This window comes from Anomalospiza imberbis, chromosome 15 (genome assembly GCF_031753505.1).
Source record: "Anomalospiza imberbis isolate Cuckoo-Finch-1a 21T00152 chromosome 15, ASM3175350v1, whole genome shotgun sequence".
Lineage (NCBI taxonomy): Eukaryota > Metazoa > Chordata > Aves > Passeriformes > Viduidae > Anomalospiza > Anomalospiza imberbis.
Genome location: NC_089695.1, coordinates 17600347 through 17620204, shown reverse-complemented (window position 1 = coordinate 17620204; position 19858 = coordinate 17600347). Strand labels below are relative to the sequence as shown.

General features: G+C 50.2%; 1 protein-coding gene across 1 annotated transcript in view; it reads right to left on the bottom strand.

Moving 5' to 3' along the window:
- The window catches only part of ADRA1B (adrenoceptor alpha 1B), a 147975-nt gene extending 129157 nt beyond the window's left edge, over nucleotides 1-18818 (bottom strand). Inside the window, exons 1-2 of the mRNA XM_068206338.1 lie at nucleotides 17707-18818; nucleotides 5283-5759 (exon numbers count right to left, since the gene is read on the bottom strand). Of these exons, the coding sequence (XP_068062439.1) occupies nucleotides 5283-5759; nucleotides 17707-18679 (1450 nt within the window). The 5' untranslated portion in view covers nucleotides 18680-18818. The remainder of the gene's footprint in view (nucleotides 1-5282; nucleotides 5760-17706) is intronic.
- Nucleotides 18819-19858: the final 1040 nt, after the last annotated feature.

The following is a 19858-nucleotide window of genomic DNA, read 5'->3' as shown; positions in this document are numbered from 1 at the left end:
AGCTGAGGGCAGAGGAAGGCAGGTGAGAGCAGAGCAAGGCAGGTGAGGGCAGAGGAGGGCAGGTGAGAGCAGGTGAGGGCAGCTGAGGGCAGAGGAAGGCAGGTGAGAGCAGAGCAAGGCAGGTGAGAGCAGAGCAAGGCAGGTGAGGGCAGAGCAAGGCAGGTGAGAGCAGAGCAAGGCAGGTGAGGGCAGAGGAAGGCAGGTGCGGGCAGAGGAAGGCAGGTGAGGGCAGAGCAAGGCAGCTGAGAGCAGAGCAAGGCAGGTGAGGGCAGAGGAAGGCAGGTGAGGGCAGCTGAGGGCAGGTGAGGGCAGAGGAGGGCAGGTGAGGGCAGAGCAAGGCAGGTGAGAGCAGAGCAAGGCAGGTGCGGGCAGAGGAAGGCAGGTGAGAGCAGGTGAGGGCAGCTGAGGGCAGAGGAAGGCAGCTGAGGGCAGAGGAAGGCAGCTGAGGGCAGAGGAAGGCAGATGCAGGCAGGTGAGGGCAGCTGAGGGCAGAGGAGGGCAGGTGAGGGCAGCTGAGGGCAGCTGAGAGCAGAGGAAGGCAGGTGAGAGCAGAGCAAGGCAGGTGAGGGCAGAGGAAGGCAGATGCGGGCAGGTGAGGGCAGGTGAGGGCAGAGGAAGGCAGGTGAGAGCAGAGCAAGGCAGGTGAGAGCAGAGCAAGGCAGGTGAGGGCAGAGGAAGGCAGGTGAGGGCAGAGGAAGGCAGCTGAGGGCAGCTGAGGGCAGGTGAGGGCAGAGGAAGGCAGGTGAGGGCAGCTGAGGGCAGGTGAGGGCAGAGGAAGGCAGGTGAGAGCAGAGCAAGGCAGCTGAGAGCAGGTGAGGGCAGGTGAGGGCAGGTGAGGTCAGAGCAAGGCAGGTGCGGGCAGGTGCCTCGCCCCACCCCACCCCGCCCGTGGCCTCTTTCTCCCCAGGGCCGCACTGGTGTACATCGTCTCTCTCCATGTTTCCTGCAGCTCCTTCGGGCGCTGAGAGGCCGCCCCGAGGCTCCTCCTCGAAGGTGAGCGGTGCCGGCGGTGGCAGCCTCTCCTCCCAGCAGAGCTGCTCCATGCCCTGCTCACCCCGGCCTGGCTGCAGCAGCCGCAGCCCCTCGCTGTGCCGGGCCCAGGGCTGGGGCAGCTCTGCGGGTGGGCTCTCACCTGAGGGGCACAGTCCCAAGCCCTTCCTGCTGCCCAGGGTGTGGGGGTTCCTGTGCCCATGTCCAGCTCTCCCCCAGCACCTCAGTGTCCACCTGTGCATCCCCAGCCTGCACTGATCCCAGGAATGTCCCTGATCCAGGTGCAGCCCCAGCTCCTGGCTGTGTCCGACCCCATGAGACCCGCAGCACCTGCTTCTCCCCGATGAACACTTCGTGTTTATACAGCTCAGGAATATTCGGGTTTTCCCTGGAACTTTGGGATGACGCTCCTCTTGCTCAGCCCCACAGCCCATTCTGGTTTCATACAACACTGAAGTGTTGAGATATTCCAAATCTGAGCCCAGAAGGGGGCTTGACCTGTGCCAGGGGATGGAACAACACCCTTGGACGCAAACAGCCACAGACTCGGGAGGTTTTGCACTTGATCTCTAGAAATTCCTAAATACTGCTGCCTGCAGCAGAAGGTTCGACACGAGGCCCGTGAGCCAGGTGACAATTCGAGTTGATAAAACCCAGCGATCTGGAAAACACCTTCTCTTTATTGATTACAATTATTGACCGCAGGATGTCCAGCTCCCCCCGCTGCCCTAAGGGGAAGCCCGACTGCTCGAAAGGCTGGATTAGTGTCGTGTAAAACGCAGGGAGTCCAGCGGATCGGGGGATTTGTGCCTCTCCCCGCCACAAAAACCCCATAGGTGGCGGTGTTGGATTTTCCAAGCCAGGTCCCCGCTCCTCTCCGTGTCAAACTGGTCCCGCTTGGTGCCAGCAGGGCTGGAGCTCCCCCGTGTCCAGCAGAGCAGGGCTGGACTCTCAGCCGCTCAGGAGAGGGGACAAATGTTGCACAACTACCTCAGGCTCCAGGCCACATGTTAAATTTACTTCTCTGGAAAGCTTTTTGGATCTTTGCAGTGAAGAAACCAATGCTCAACATATCAAGCAAAGGGAAAAATAATTACTGTTTTCTGGAGGTCACAGAAAGTTCAGGTTCTTCACCAGAATTAAACATTTGCACACAAATCTCAGTGGAATCAAATGATTGTGCTTCCCAAAGAACGTTTTGAAAGGAAATTGTGAAATAGGCAATTAAAGGCTTTTTAATCACAGCTATAAATTAAAGTTTTACTACATCCGCTTTTTAGGCCGACTTATTAGAGAAACAGTGATGGATTCTTATTAATTTTGAATATCCATTCTCTTTTTCTCTATGTCTTGGCTGGAGTGCTATAAAGATTATGGGAATTGCTAGACAGGGAGCGTGTTCTTCACAGCTCAATGTGTTTTGTTGTAAGAAATTCCCAGCAACAGCCCCACATTTCCTTTCCCTATCTCCTTCCACTTATGTGGCAGTGGAATTTTGGCTATTCTGGGAAAAAGCCAGGTCATAGATTACAGCTGAGTAAAAACGTAATGTAATTTTCTGCTTTAACCAGGCAGGAGAGCAGAGGGGTGCGGGGGGAGCCGTCCCTGTCACAGTGACATAAATTGGCATCACAGCCCTGTTTTTTCCCCGGGGACACTCGCTTTATCCCCTCAGTTTAGTTCCAGCCCAAGCAGGCAAACCTGTTGTCCTGGGATCATTAAATCTGGAACTGCAACCTTTTGGTCCCCAAAAAATCATAGTGGGTGCAAACATTTTAGGGTTCCACTGACATAAACCCAGCGTGGTGTGTGCCCGTGCTGTGAGGTGTTTCTTTCTGCTTCCCCTGGTGCAGGTGGTGTTTGTGTGATGCACCAGCCCTGAGCTCCATGTCCTGCCCTCGGGAATGTGGGAGCCAGAGAGCAGCTGGGGAGAAGGTGAGCAACTCTCCTGTGGAGTGAGTCAAGCCAGAATCCAGTGCATTCCCAGGGGATGAACTGGGCAGTGTGTGGGATAAGGAACACTGGGTGTGAGCACACCAGTAATTCCATCGCATAACTGCTGTGATCATCTCCTGTGCTGGGCAATTTTCTGCTCATTTGTCTGAGGTGAAAGTCAAGCACACAAGCCTAGAGCACAGAGCTCAGCTGCTGAATAGAAAGTTGCTATTCTGACATTTTCCAAACTGGAACTGTACTTTGTAATACCAATGTCCTCTCCTCATCACATTTGTAAAGATAATGGGAAGCTGCATTTCCAAAGAGCAAAGCATGCAGGATGCTCTCCAGCTCCAGCCTCATTCAGCTGGATTGGTTTTAGCATAACTCTTCTCACAAATAAGCAGCACATTGAGAGCTGAGAGCACTGAAGCCTAATGGGTTCAATTTCTGTACAGCTGGGCTGTGACAAAGCTCCCTGAGCCATTCCAGCTGTGCCTCTCCACTGAGTGGCTCTGGAGCAGCCCCTCCTCAAGGATGAAGCTCCACATGGCAGCTTAACCTGGGGAAATGCAGTGTTTTATGAACACCTTTGGTGCTAAATTGCAGCAGTTCATTTAGAGAGGCAAATCTGTTTGCCTACAGAGTGGGTTCATCAGAAAGTCTGTGAATGAGCATAAAAAAGATAGCAGCATGTGCCACTTCATGTTCTGCTTGGCAAATTCATTTTGGCTGTAATAGAAAATGGGTTTGTCCCACAAGGCCTTATGATTGTGCCCTGGTCCAAATAGTTTTTCCTTTAAAGGAAAACATTGCATCAAAAGAAGGACTAACATAAGGAAGAGGGTGATTTGTACAGCCTCGTTTGGGCTGGCTTTGCCTGGTGGAGGTTGTAAAAGATTCCAGTGGGAGAAATGAAGATAGTCAGAATAGACCTCATCTGGACAAGTCAGGTGGCCTTGCTAAAGTTCCATATTTTAAGGTGTTGTTGATGAGGGAAGCAACGGCATCCCACGAGCCACAGAGGCAAATTCAGTAGCCATGAGTGTTTTACTTTGTAGTGAGACTCCTGATGAGGGATCGTGGCTGAATTCCACCCCTACAGTAACAGGAGCAAGTGTTTCAATTGTTGAGAAATTACTTTAATCATTGTTTTCCATCTCTAAAGTGCGAGTGTACAGCGATGTACGGAACAATCAGGAATTATGGGCAGAGCCAGGGACAACCTGGAGAGAAATGACCTCAGTGCATTCCTCATTGCTCCATCCACCCCCCCTCATGCATCCATCCATCCATCATCCATCATCCATCCATCAATCATCCATCCATCCATCCATCCATCCATCCATCCATCATCCATCCATGATCCATCCATCCATCCATCCATCCATCATCCATCCATCCATCCATCCATCATCCATACATCATCCATCCATCCATCCATCCATCCACCCACCCATCATCCATCCATCCATCCATCCATCATCCATCCATCCATCATCCATCCATCATCCATCCATCCATCCATCCATCCATCCATCATCCATCATCCATCCATCCATCCATCATCCATCCATCATCCATCCATCATCCATCCATCATCCATCCATCATCCATCATCCATCCATCATCCATCCATCCATCCATCATCCATCCATCCATCATCCATCCATCATCCATCATCCATCCATCATCCATCCATCCATCCATCCATCCATCCATCCATCATCCATCCATCATCCATCCATCATCCATCATCCATCCATCATCCATCCATCATCCATCCATCCATCCATCCATCATCCATCCATCATCCATCCATCATCCATCATCCATCCATCATCCATCCATCATCCATCCATCATCCATCCACCCACCCATCCATCATCCATCCACCCATCATCCATCATCCATCCATCCATCCATCCACCCACCCACCCATCCATCCCTGGCACAGCTGGGCCCCCCCACCCGCTGCCCACCCCATTTCACCCTGTCTCCCTACAGGTGTGTGTGGCTGTTCGGCTCTCCCAGGACACCTGAGGGGTCCCGTGTGCCCCTCCCAGGGTGTGTGCAGCACCCTCCCTGCCCTCTGCTCACGCTGACGAAGTTTCTCTGGGAATTAACGGGGAATACGGGCAGTCCCTGCCCTGGGCACCGCTGTGACACGAAGCCCCCTGTCCCTCCCTGCTCCCTTCGCGAGCTCTCCCGAGGAACCAGCACGGCTCCACGGCTTCCCGCGGGCCGGGCGGGAGGCAGGGCAGTGTCCGGAGGGCACGGAGCGCTCGGAACCGCCGGTTCCAGCGGGGCTCGCCCTGCAGGCAGCGCTGCCCTTCAGGGCGTGCCCGCGGGCTCACCCCCCGAGCCCTGGGGCCCGTGCCCGTTGCGCTCGGGCAGGAGCTGGAAGGTGAAGAACTGGCAGTGGCCCTGCTGCCCGCCGCCCTCCCGGGCCGGGCTGAGCAGGGAGCTGCAGTTCCTGCACTCGTGCAGCTCCAGCTCCAGCTGCGGCTGGCTGATCCTGCTCACGTAGCCGGGGCTGGGCGATGCCGAGGATAAAGTCCTCTGGCTGCCGCTCAGGAAGCTGCCGCTGTCTTCCAGGGAATCCCTCCGGGCGTGCTCCAGGGAGCAGCGGTTCCAGTTTCTGTAGCTGTAGGGCCACCAGCCCAGCTGCTTGCGCCGGTGGCACTGGCATCTCAGGATTTGGATGAAAGCCCTCTTGAACTCCTTGCTGGAGCAGGGGTAGATGATGGGATTCAAGCAGCTGTTGAAGTAGCCAAGCCAAAAAATCACCTTGAAGATCGTTTCAGGGGGCTTCAGAGCCGAAAACAGGGATCCTGTCCAGGGGAAACAAGCAGAGAATGTCTGAGATAAGGGGTTTGTCTGCCTTTGGGAAGGGAACATGTTCATCAGATCACTGTTACAATCTGTGTCTTAAAACTCCTTTATGCATGTTGCTTTCAGTGTTGGTCTTCTGGTACTAAAATGTTATTTTTAAAGCTAATAAGGAAATATTTCTCATCTGAAAGCTAAAGGAGCACATAATTGATGAAGGATTAAAAAATAAGAAGCAGTCCTTGTGTTTCTAGGCCCACACCTGCTGCAGGAACATCTGATCCCAGGGACAGATCAAACCTCCCTTGTCCAGGCTGTTACACAAGGCACACAAGGAATAAGGCTGTGCCTTCTTCAAAGAGCTTTTCAAAGGTCATTTTTAAAGAAAAGTGTTCCCAGCCACCTCAAAAAGAGCATTTCCAGAGACACCTTAAATCTTCTATTACATCCTCTGGCAGCTCCTGAATGCCCCTCCATTTACCCAGATTACTGTGAGAGTACAAACCTCCCGAAACCTGAAGTTAATTGGGGAACTTCCCACATCTCAGGCATTCATAAAAATAGTGCAACCCAAACCAAGAGGTCATTCTGTGAATACTTCCCCTTCCCTTCACAACCAAACAATTTCCCTAAGGAGGCTGCCCAAATGACAAGCTCACACTGGGGAATCCACTTCCTGTATTTTCAGTGGTAATTGATCAGCTAAATTTAGCAAATGGGGCTGGAGAAAAGAATGTATGAGATTTTTATGGCAAGCAGAGCTGGACCTGTTCTCCATCTGGGAAAACACCTCTGTGACCAAGGAGTGGGGATCTAACTCTGTGACCAAGGAGAGAATTCCTCTGTCAAGAACTGGAGTTAGGCGTGCAGAGCATTTCACATGGAAGCTGTCAGCCCAGCCTGGCTGGGAAGGAACCTTTTCCTCTGGAGTGGTTTCGGATTTGCTGGGCTGTGAAAGCAGCTGAGTCAGTGGTGGCTGTCAGGAGGGGCGGGATGTGATTCTGGGCACAGTTCCCATCTCACAGCAGCGCAGAGGTCGTGCCTGGGGCCTCAAAAGTATGCAAGAGCACTTCCTCTGCTCCTGGGTAACAGCTCTGGGGTGCCAGCACAGCCAGCACAGCGTGTGTGGGGCCAGGGCTGGGCTGCGCGCCCTGCACGGAGGGTCCTGTGCAACCAGATCCCAGATTTCATCCTGGCAGGGTTTGGGAATGGTGCCAGGGCTGGGCTGCGCACCCTGCACGGAGGGTCCTGTGCAGCCAGATCCCAGATTTCATCCTGGCAGGGTTTGGGAATGGTGCCAGGGCTGCTGGGCTGCACTCTCTGCATGCAGGGTCCTGTGCAGCCAGATCCCAGATTTCATCCTGGCAGGGTTTGGGAATGGTGCCAGGGCTGCTGGGCTGCACTCTCTGCATGCGGGGTCCTGTGCAGCCAGATCCCAGATTTCATCCTGGCAGGGTTTGGGAATGGTGCCAGGGCTGGGCTGCACTCTCTGCATGCGGGGTCCTGTGCAGCCAGATCCCAGATTTCATCCTGGCAGGGTTTGGGAATGGTGCCAGGGCTGCTGGGCTGCGCGCCCTGCACGGAGGGTCCTGTGCAGCCAGATCCCAGATTTCATCCTGGCAGGGTTTGGGAATGGTGCCAGGGCTGCTGGGCTGCGCGCCCTGCACGGAGGGTCCTGTGCAGCCAGATCCCAGATTTCATCCTGGCAGGGTTTGGGAATGGTGCCAGGGCTGCTGGGCTGCACTCTCTGCATGCAGGGTCCTGTGCAGCCAGATCCCAGATTTCATCCTGGCAGGGTTTGGGAATGGTGCCAGGGCTGCTGGGCTGCACTCTCTGCATGCAGGGTCCTGTGCAGCCAGATCCCAGATTTCATCCTGGCAGAGTTTGGGAATGGTGCCAGGGCTGCTGGGCTGCACTCTCTGCATGCGGGGTCCTGTGCAGCCAGATCCCAGATTTCATCCTGGCAGAGTTTAGGAATGGTGCCAGGGCTGGCTCTGCCCTGCAGCTGAGGAACTCAGGGTTAAATGGAGAGTTTAAAGGGATTTCCTCAGGACTCTGCACTTTAGGGTTTTACAGGACTCCTGTAGGGTGAGCCCCTGTCCCTCAGGGCCGTGCTGCTGGCAATGACCTGTAGGGTTTGGCCAGAGCCTTTTCTGTGCAGCTGCTGCAGGTCCTGCCTCTGTCCTGATGGATGCTGCAGGAATTACAGAGCACAACGTGTCAAACATCAGAGAAACCATGAAATGCATTTGAAAAATTTCCAGCATACACCAAATCAATGCAGCTCCCAAAACTGTGTCTCCCGAATGCCTCAGGTGAAGGATTCAGTGACAATTGCTGGGATTCCATGGAATGAGCCATTACATTCTTAAAAAGCTTTAGGAAAAGCTGATCTAAGTTTATAACTGCAGTCAAATGAGGAGAATGCTACTGAATCTTCCCCATGCTCAGCTGCAAAACCTTTGCAGGGTTTATTTTGTAAGTGATAATTGGTAATATTTCCCTTCAGTTTAGGGAAAAGAGAAGTTCTGTGGCTTTATAAAACAACTACAAAGCACCATAATGTACAAGGAACTTTCTGGAGCTCACACTGACAAATTTCTTAAATTGTTTTCTGGAATTCCTTTGAAATATAGATGATTTTTAGCTCTTAAAGGCCAGCAAACCTCATCAAGTGGCTCAGGAGTCTCTATTTTTTTCTCAGGTGTAAATTTGAATCCACAGAGGTGCATTGAAAGGTCTGCCTTTGTCTGATACTGTAACAGCTGAAATCTGTGAGACATTCCTCTACCAAACTGAAATATTTTTAGTCAGATTAAATGTGGACAGAGAAAATGATAAAATAAAAAAAAAAAAAAAAGGAATTTTACAAGCCAGATAAAATGAGTGGAAGTCTAGAGATGAAAACTGGGAACCAATGCAGATAAACGAGCTGTGCTTCTTTAATCTACATCACACAAGAATTTACTCCTGAGATTCTCAGTTTAAAACCTTTCTATTATTGTAGCTAAATGCTGATCTTTAATGTAATTTATTTATTTTAATTAACTACAATACCTTTTATTTAGCTGCATTAACCTGCCAGGAGCAAACAAGTGTGGGGTGTTTTGATGCCTTGATAAAATGCTAAAGCAAAGCCTGCTGGACTCACTCGAACGCCAGACTGATATTTCCTGCTCTAATCTCCAATCACTTCCCCACTGCAGCCTGATAAGGAGATTAAATATTGCCTTGTGCTGATTTAAATTGCTCTTTAAAATGCCTGGAAACTTTGCGTGTGGCTCTTTCCTCAGTGATTTATTCCTGGTGGGGTGGCCAGATGGATTTCCCTGCTCCAAGTGATTGCTCTCCTGGTGTTCCACGTTTAACAGCCTCACTCCAAGGGATGTGGATTTTCTGCTCACTTTTATTTCTTGGCACTAACCCTGTGATTTATTAATCATAGCACCACAAGCTCCCTCTCACTGCACCACTGACACCAACGAGATTTTTGCAAAGCACAAGTGAAGAACAGGAAATATTTCAGAAAATCAGCTGGATCAGTTTGGAGGGATCCGTTTTTTGCCCACAGTCCCCAGGCTTGCTGGAGCTGTTGAGCTTGGAGATACTGAGCAAGAGCAAGTATCATAAAAAGGAATGAAGAAATATTTTATTTAGGAAGAACTAATTTCATTTAGGCTCTGACTGGTTCTTTATAATGAATGCTTTATTACAGAGAAAGTCAGTCAAGTCTCCTCAATGAAATTAGGGAACACTCTGGGAAACAATTTGCCACATTAATTCTCCTCACATATTCTGCAGAATATGGAGGCAGAGCACCACTGAGACATTAAAATTCAGAGTCCACTGGAGTCAGGGAAATACTTGAAACCCTTTGAAAAGGCTCAGAAGGACTTCAGTGGACCTGGGAAAAGTCCTTAAAATATCAGGGTGGGCAGCAGGAAAATCTTCTGGAACGGCTTAATTGCTGTACTCTTAATTAAGGAAAACTCTTCACTGAAGGAGGTTTTAATTAAACATTCATTTTTAATGCATTGTGGGTCTGATATCAGTTAAGTATAATAAATTACTCATAGAATGATCAGTTCTGCTCTGAATTTGATAGTTTGATTAGGTAATAATTGGGGAGGAGTACTGTGAATTCCCTGGAGTTCAGGACAAGTCACCAGGGATGAATTTGGGGCTGTCGGGTGCTGTTTTCTGTGCCTTACAAAGGAATTGCATTTAAAAATCTTCTAAATCCAGTTTTGCTGAGATGGAAACACCTAGGGGGGGGCGTGTGTTGAGTTCCTTTCCAGTTTCCTGGAACAAATTCAACATCTGGATTAATTGCAATACAGTGGTGCAACAGAGTCATGTAAGGGCTTTGCTGTGTGCCACTGGATATTCCAGCTAGGAAACTGGAGATCCTGCATGCTGCATGCCTTTGCCATTGTTTGAGGGTTAAAGAGCCACAAAACATGAAACTCCTTCTCTCTATTGATAACAGGCTGAAAATGAAGTGCTTCCAAACCTCCTTGTTTGCACACCACAAAATAGAAAGAGAGAGCTGGTAATTAGGGATTGGGTAAAGGTGCCCTTGGAAGGCAATCCAAGGGCCGGTCTTCTTTCAGAGATTCCATTTTGGTGCAGATTGGAGCCATTCTGACTGTAGTTAAATCTGAGCTTTTCAAGAGAAAATTCCAAGGTTTTAAAAATTGCTCTGCTGAGGGAAAGCGTTGCAAAACACCAAATGGTAACAGCTGAGCCCTGAGATGGGAGCACAGGAAACCAGCATCAACCCCCATCTCCATCTGTCCCCCAGGAGTCAGCTTGTGCAGAAATGAGCCTTGCTGTCAAGGAATCTGCTTTTTGATGGAGCTTTTCCCTGGGAAAAGTGATTGATCAGATCTGTGCTGTGACCAGCACGAGACTTTCCAGGCTGGAAAGCTCCATGTTCCTGCTGGGATTCCTGCAGGAGCCACAGCTCCTGGAAGCTGCTGGTGGCTGAGTTACATCCACTGTGTGCACAGCCAGCACAATCCTCCCTGCAGGAGCAATAATCTGCCCCTGAGCAGAGTTGTGAGTTTAGAATGTGCTGAAAGGATGTGGTTGCCTTTTGTTTAAGCTTCCTGCAGCCCTTCTCACCACGGGCTCAGCCAAGCCAGCGTGCCAAGGTTTTAGAGCTAATTGGATTTCTGAAGCTCCTGATTTCTGCCCTTCCAGCATCCAGTGTTTGTTTACATTCCCCTGGACTTATTTAATATAGGGGAAAAAAAACTAACAGTAGATGTTTACAAACAGTAGATGATGAAGTGGAGAGGATGGTTATAAAACTAAGGGTTGGTCAAGCTGGGAGGCTGCTGGAGAAGAGGATTAGGATAACAGGGAAAACAGCTGGAAAACAATGAAAATGATCTTGAAAAACAGGGAGAGCATCCAAAATAAGCAGAATCAAATTCAATAAGGAAAATGAAAGGAAAACTGGATAAATTATAAATAACAATGGGTAGCATACAAATCTGATGGGGTTCCAAGTCCAGCAGCTGTCATTCTCAGAGTAGTGATAGGTACATTGTGAATATCCTGGAATCATGGAATGTTTTGGTTTAAAGGGACCTTAAAGCTCATCCAGTTCCACCCCTGCTGTGGATAGGGACACCTTCCACCATCCCAGGTTGCTGAGAGCTCCAAAGTGTCCTGGTTGTGAGGAATTTATGTCCTAGGACTGACAACCTGTAGCAGGTGCCTCGTATTTCAGATGAACAAATCACTGCAATGAGAACAGCATGAACTCCATTCACAACGACTCAAATTTGTGAGCTTTTGAAGGGCTCCAAAAATAGAAACTTATCTGGACTGGCCAAAATAAAACCAGGACCTCAAGGAGTACAGATAGGCACGAGATCTTTTCCTAAACCCCAGAGCTGCTACACCTCCTTGCATTACGAGCAGTTGCAAGGCACAGCAGCTACATTTGATTTCTGAAGGGACAGTGCCTTGGATTTAAACACAGAATTGCTGCTCTGGGCACCACCAGCCAGCCCAGCCCAGCCTTGTGACTTACACCACCGAGAGAACTCACCTGTGTTTAAACTGTGCTGCCCTCAGACAAATATGATAAACCAAGATCAGTTTTGGTCAGAATCTTGTTCAGTCTCTAAAGCTGGCAGTGCACAGGGACACAAACACAGCATTATTGTTGATATTATTTAGTCCAAAAGAGTTACAGACTCCAGCAGCTCCTGACTAGACAGCACACGAGCCAAGATTATCCTTGTTTTGCAAGGGATTAGCTGATTGAGGGAGTCTAGAAAAGCTAATCTGAGTCTGCTGACATTTCATTTATTGTACTTAAATATCTGCAATTACTGAACATGCTCTGGTGTTTTCTCTCTCCTTGCTTCTGCCTGACAGCTGAGCCAATCTGTCTTGGCCCTGGCTGGTAGGAAATAGCTCCAGCATGGAGCTGAGCACTGTTACAGAGGTGCTGGATGAGTTTCCAGTACAGGTTTTGTCTCTGGTCCCTCTGAGATGGATGGTTCTTGCTTTCCAGCTCCTAGGGCTCACCTGGAAGCCCATCAAAACAGCTCCAAACCTTGCAGTGGGTCATGCAGGATTGTTTTAGTAAAGATGTGAAAAACCTCCTTTGGTCCTGGCAGTATTTCACCTGAAGCACCTGAGACCCTGAGCTCTGGCCTCAGGTGCTTTAGGAACACCTGGATTTGTGTCCCTTTCCTCAGTGCTGCTCCTGTGCCCTCCAACCTGAGCAGCTCGAGTGTTTGCAAAGCCCTCTGGGGTAAGGACCTAATGTCCAACTGCCCTGCTAAAAGCAACGTTTCCTCTGAGACTCCCTTCCCTCCTTCCTTTGATTTCAAGAGTTGGGAGATTTCCTCTCACTGCCCAGTGGCTCAGTCCTGATTTTTTTTTTTCCTTGGATCTCTCTGACCCCCTGACCCAGGAGCTGCTGCCATCCCAGGGGCTGAGGAGTCAGCACTGGGTGATTTCTCTGTGGTTTTTTCTGCATTGCTCTGTATATTTGTTTCTGTGATACTGACCACTGTAGGATTTCCCTGTGTTCCTCTGACAAACAAATCCAAAGCCTACAGAGGAATTACCCAGGAATTTGTGCAGTTTCCCCTACTTTGATAACTTTGTCCTAAACCCCAGACATCTGTAAGTGACTGGTAAGTGATACCCTTTGCAAAGCAAAGGCTTAAACCAGGGTTTAAGGGAGGCTATTTCAGTAGGAAAATAAATAATCCCAAAGTAATCTGGTGCTCCCCACGTGCCAAAACACTCTGTGCTGCTCAGTGAATGCCCTCAGGTGTGTGATTGTCCCGTTCCTGCTGTCTCCTGTCAACTGAACTTTGCACCAGGATTGACCTGCCAGATTGCCACATCTCATTAATTTATCTGAATTCTGTAACTATTAACTCAAGGTCATCAATTCCAGAGAGCTGGACTGGTCAGGGAGGGGAAGAGGAGGCAAATGAGGTGAAGATAAGCCAGGCCTAAAGCCCTGCAGAGAGCAGAGCCCAGTGGCACCAGACCTAAAGCCTGGAAGGGTTTCCCATGGAAACCAAGGGGCCTAATTTGGTATTCTCAGAGGTTGGCCTGTTGTAACATAAATCCACATTCTGTACTTAAACAGCATTTTATTTTAAGAATAATTTCGTGTTGGCTGACCTACAATGTGCAGAACATTTAATGTTATTTTTTTTACTTACAGAGAGATTACCAAAGCCTGATCCATTGTGACAGTCCCACCAGGTGTATCTTCATCCTGGGGCTCTTGGGACCTCTCCCATGTCAGTTAAGTTCCAAGAGTTTTATTTTTCTTTGCAGGGTTTGTGGGAGCAGGCTCTGAACTGGGCAGTGGGCCCTGCTCTGATCTCCCCTGGAATGATGCAGCAGGCTGGGGCAGTGCCCTGGTTAAGTGCCTGGTGAGTTTTCCCTCTGGGAATGTCTGGGAGAAGACTGGGAAGTCTGCTCTGATATCTCAATTTACAGGTGTGACACTAAACCTCTCCTTATACAATCCTTCATTTTGTATTCATCTTTTAAACAAAGGTATTGACATAAAATTGGTCACTCCATTGTGTAAAGGAGGGAGTTTTAATGAGTGTTATCTTAGTTCTGCAGGGCTCTAGCCTTTAAATAAAAAGAATCTCTTTCACTCATCATTTATCAGCAACGAATATTTAATGTAGTCCTGCTGCCTAAGGAAGAATTTGTATGAAGGGGATGAAAAGAAACATTTATTTAAAAAAAACAAGATATTTACTCCTCAAAGCTGAGTCACTGAATTTATGGCCCAAGAAGTTGTCTCAAAGACACAAATGTCTTTAGTTTATTTTTTATATTGAATCACAAACAATTTTGAGTGGCAGGGTGACTGTTTGCACAGGCAGGGAGCTTTTATAAATGTGCAGCCAGGATGTTCTGCAGTTCAACTGCTGCCTGGAAAGAATATCCAATACAGGAATAACCCAAATTTCTCACACAATTCTCTCTGATCCCAGTTCTGCGTCCCCAGGTGCTGAAGGCAGCACAGCTCAGTGCCCCAGACCTGACTGGGGGTAATTCAGTGCTGAGAATTTAATGCTGCTCAGTGCCTGTGGTGTCAAGGCTGGAATTCCGATCTGCACTGGATTCAGAGATTTCCTTGGGATTTTTGCTTGAAAAAAGCTGTGGAAGCACTGATATGATTTCTTTTCATTTTCCCAAGCAATCTGCCTGCTTTCAGCACCACAGCTGTTCCCAGGCATAGCTGCCACCTGATGGAATAACTCTGGGCTGGAATATCAAATGGGGAGCTGTGGAATACATTGAAATGGCAGACTGCAAAAAGAATAATTTTGCCTGGGAAACTCACTGGGAAATTGCTGAGAATGCCAAGGAAACTCTGCTACATCTAAGTAGATTTGTTCAGACCTGAGGCTGTGGTGCTGCAGAAATAACATTTACCAGCTTGGCAAATATTTTGTGCTTGGATCCATAGAAATCCAGAGCTGCTTTGCCAGTACCCTCCTGCGGAGTCATGGAATTACTGAGGGGAACAGGGAGCAGAGAAATAGAAACAGAAATAGCAAGGATGCAGATGTGAGGGTGTGATTTGGGTTACTGGGGCAAACAGGAGGTGTGAGGAGGAGAAGCTGAGGAAGAAGCCTGTCCTTGCAGGAAGGGGAGCTGTCTCAGCTGGACAGCCCAGGGACCAGTGGAGAGCTTGGAAAACATCAGCACCCTTTGGATTCTACAGTTTGCCTCTCCCAGGAATTGATTTCATACCACTGGGTGCTCTCTAAAGGGTTTTTGATAACATTTCACTGAATTTTGTGTCTTCAAGACGCAAAGCAAAAGATTCCTGCTATGAAGAGTGCAGCTCAGAGCTCCTTAGGAATTCTTTCCCCTCCGCTGCAGTTGAGAGCAGCTGCATTGTGCACGTCAGGAAAGGGACTTTTCCCACCTGTCCTAGTGAGCAATGCTTGAATCATGCCTGACATCCTCAATTGGCTCTGCACTGATACATGGAGATAAAAATACAGGGGTTGGACAGTACTGCATCATAAGTTGAAAAAGAAAAGTCAGGGACAAGGGATAAACCCAGCCTATTCCTGGTCAGCAAAGCAAAGGGAAAATACTCACAGTGGAAATGTATTTGGATCCTGGGTGCTGTGGACACCCTCTGTCCCCCTTTTTCAGCCAGAGGGTTTCTGACAGAAACAGGATTCCAGCAGTTTTACGGCACTGCCAAGAGCTCACCCCTGCAGCTCTTCCTGCCCTTGGCTCTGGGTGCCAGTGACCCCACACTGGGGGTGTTGGGGTCACAACCCGGGCTGGGCTGGGCTGGGGTTCCCAGCTCTGGGTTCTGGGTTTGTCCCCAGCTCTGGTTTGTCCCCAGCTCTGGTTTGTCCCCCAGCACTGGTTTGTCCCCCAGCACTGGTTTGGTTCCCAGAACTGACTTTGTCCCCTAGCTCTGGCTTTGTCCCCCAGCACTGGTTTGTCCCCAGCATTGGCTTTGTCCCCTACCTCTGGGTTTGTCCCCCAGCACTGGTTTGTCCCCCAGCACTGGTTTGGTTCCCAGAACTGACTTTGTCCCCAGCTCTGGTTTGTCCCCAGCTCTGGGTTTGTCCCCAGCTCTGGGTTTGTCCCCCAGCACTGGTTTGGTTCCCAGAACTGACTTTGTCCCCTAGCTCTGGCTTTGTCCCCCAGCTCTGGTTTGTCCCCAGCACTGGCTTTGTCCCCCAGGCCCTGTGCCAGCCCTGGTGCTGTGCTGGAGGCTCCAGCCTGTCACCCACTGCTGCCTCAGCACAGTTTACACAGGAGATAAAATCCTATCCTGGCAAGCAATCAATTCTCCCTCAGGTGGTTTAACAGCCTCTCACTAAACCTCCCAGAGAGCCCAGGAGATTCGAAACAACTCCTCAAAGGGAAAGCTGACACTTTTATGGGAGCTGGTTGGTATGTCCCTGTGTTCCTGCCCTGTGTCTGTGTTTTTGCTGGGGACAAACCCAGGTGGGCTGCTCCACACCTGAGCTGGGTGAGGGGTGTCAGCCCTGGCTCCAGCCACCCACACCATGAGCTGCTGTGTTCACAGCTGCTTTTTTCCCTTCAATAACTCAAAATCAAGGAGGGCATCTGCTTTATCAGGGGATCGTGACCTACTGTTACAAATCTCATACTGCTACATATGGTGGAATACATTTCTATCCACAGATGGGTATTTTTGCTTGTTTTATGTTATTAACTTCCTCTAAGAGCCAGCACAAGGACTTAAACTTCAGTAGCCAAAGAGAACTTTACTCACAGTTTTCCTTCTATTTGGAATTTTTCACATCCTTAACGTGACCTTTATGCAAGTCTTGAGTCATAAAGATTTTAAAATTCAGTATAATAAGCTAGAGATGACAAAGTTGCCCTGCAGTAGCTGAAGCAGTAAAGATTCTTAATGATAGACAGAAATTATAGTTTTATAATACTCCACCAGGACCAGGCTGCTGAACTTAGTTTAGTTTTCTACAACAATCTCTAAAAATATTCACTTACCACTCAATCAGAAATGTTTTGGTTTGGTAACTAAGTAAACACAAATACAGAGCATTAATAAAGGCTTTTTCTCCCCTTTCTTTATCCACCTCTTTCCATAATTAGGCTGCCAGATTGTCTCAGAGAAATTAATTTTGGACAGATATTTCTGAGAGCTCAGTAATTGAATATCTTGAGATAGTCCCCTTCAGAGGTAGTGCTAATATTAAAAACAACACAAGAACATTTCACAGCTCTGGGGACGCTGAGCAATGTGTTAAAGCTATGTCAATGCTTGAACAATGTTTTGAAGCTGAAAGTGAACAAAGTGGCTGCCAAAAGCTCCCATGGCAGTGTCCAAAACCCCTGAATGAAGAGCTGCTGACACTGATGAGCTCCTTCCTTGGGATCTGTGGGATCTCCTTTGCTTTTGGGATTTCATCAGTAATGTTTGAACTCACAACTAGAACTTTTCGGTTTCTCAAAGCTCAGAAAATTAACTGAGTTCATTTCCAGTTAGGGCACCTTAAAATGCCAGAATCCTACTGTGTTATATCCCAAACCTGGGGCACTGACATGAACCCCCAACATTGCTGCTCTCTGGTCTCATCTAGGATTTGGGGTAAAGCATTTTGGTAATGTTTCTGACACCTACTTCAATTCAACAGAGGGGGATTTAAGATATGAACCCTGGAGATATTGTCCCCTGGGGTGACACGGGCCCTGAGGACTGCAGGTGAGCAGCTTTGGGCAGCTGCACACTTCCCAAAGTTCCAGCTTGACTCTCTGCGCATCAGGAGTTCCTTTCATTCCCTTCCTTTCATCTGCTCACTGCAGCTCTCCCAACAGTATCTCCTCCTCATCCGTCTGATTCCTTTCCAAGGTATTTCTGTGGGTTCCAACAAACCAACCCCGAGCCCTGCCCTCGCATCCCCAACTCACCCAGTGGCAGCACAATGAAGAAGGGGAGCCAGCACAGGATGAACATGCCAACCACAATTCCCAACGTCTTGGCCGCCTTCTTTTCTCTGGAGAATTTTAAAAGTCTGAAAGCTAAGGAGTTCCTGGGGTTGTGACCCTTGGATTTGGTGTTGTTCAAGGAGTCCTCGTGAACGTGCTTGTAGTGAATCCGTAAGGTCAGCTCCTTGGAGTTGGACATTTCCTTCATCACCCCAGCTTCCAGGTTCCTGGTAGTCCTTTTGGCCACGACGTAGACCCGGCAGTACATGACTAGGATGACGATTAAAGGGATGTAGAAGGAGCCCAGGGAGGAGAAGAGGGCGTAGAAGGGCTCCTCAGTGATCCGGCACTCCCTGTCGTCCTGCGGGGCCGGCTCCTTCCAGCCCAGCAGAGGCCCGATGGAAATCACCATGGACAGGACCCAGACACCCAGGAGAGCTAAAATCGCCCTTCTCCTGGTGACCAGCGTGGGGTACTGCAGGGAGTACCGCACCCCGATGTATCTGTCGATGGAAATCGCACACAGGCTCAGAATAGAGGCTGTGCAGCACAGCACATCCACTGCTGCCCAGATGTCACAGAATATCCTCCCCAAAGCCCAGTAGCCAAGCACTTCCAGCGTGGCAGAGAACGGCAGGACAGTGAAACTCAGCAGCAGGTCTGCTATGGCCAGGTTAATGATGAAATAGTTCGTGGGGATTCTTAAGTGTCTGTTGCAAGCCACTGAGAGAATTACCAGGATATTACCTATGATAGCAAAGAGAATAAAGGCACCGAGGATCAGCCCCACAATGATCGCCCTGCTGGTGGCCAAGGCAGGTGAATCCGGGTCGCTTCCTGTCTCGTTGGAGTTGTTTGCAGAAAAATTGCCATAATTTAGTGCAGAGCCTTTGAAATATCCCGGTATTGATGTATTGGATGTATCGCCAAGGTAGGTATTCATCTTAAAATTCATCCTCCATAGCAAGCTGGCGTCGTGTCCCTCGGCGAGTCAGCTCAAAGTCATCTCTGGACCCGCGAAGTGGCTGCAGAGCCGCAGGCAGTGCGAGCAGGAGAATTCATGGTCCCGGGGAGCCGCAGCCCCGGCACGGAGAGCACGGAGAGCCCCGGCACGGGGAGCACGGAGAGCCCCGGCACGGGGAGCACGGAGAGCCCCGGCACGCAGAGCCCGCCCGGCCCGGGCAGCCCGGGGCAGCCGGAGCCACCCGCACGGGGCTGCTCCGGGCTCCGGCACTGCCCATCGGAGCCGCTGCCGGCGGCAGCAGCAGAGCAGCAGAGCAGCAGCAGAGCAGCAGCAGAGCAGCAGCAGAGCAGCAGCAGCAGAGCAGCAGCAGAGCAGCAATCCTGCCCGGAGCCGGGGGACCTGCGCTGCTGCCGTGCCTGACACGGGGCGGGCTCTGCGCTGGCCCCGGAGCGGCCGCGCCGGAGGCGGAGGGACAGGGACAGAGGGACAGGGACAGAGGGACAGGGACAGAGGGACAGAGGGACAGGGACAGAGGGACAGGGACAGAGGGACAGAGGGACAGGGACAGAGGGACAGGGACAGAGAGACAGAGGGATAGAGAGACAGAGGGACCAGGGGACAGAGGGATAGAGGGACAGAGGGACAGAGGGACAGAAGGACCCGGGGACAGAAGGACCCGGGGACAGAGGGACAGAGGAAGGCAGTGGGGACAGTGGCGGTGCGGGGCCAGCGCGGTGGCCGTGCGGTGGCCGTGCGGGGACGGTCGGTGGCCGGGCTGTGACAGCGCGGGGACAGCGCAGTGACTGCCAGTGGCTGGTGGGGGCTGTGCGGTGGCGGTGCAGGGACTGCGTGACAGTGCCCTGTCAGTGCGGGGACAGTGAGGGGACAGCAGCGAGTGAGGGGACAGCAGGGGACAGCAGGGAGGGGACGGCACTAGACGGCAATGCTGGCCGGGTGACACCGGGGGAACATCGCGATCTTAACTCGGCATTGGCCACAGGACCCTGCAGTGCACACCTGTAAAAAACAGCTGCATCATCTGAGAAAGAATATCCTTGGTGGGACGTGGTGAAAAAAGCATTTCAGGAGACAAAATCATTTCGGGACAAAATGATCTGTTACCCTTTTGCCTGTTAAGGAAATATATTGGAGTTTATTTTGTGAGTCACA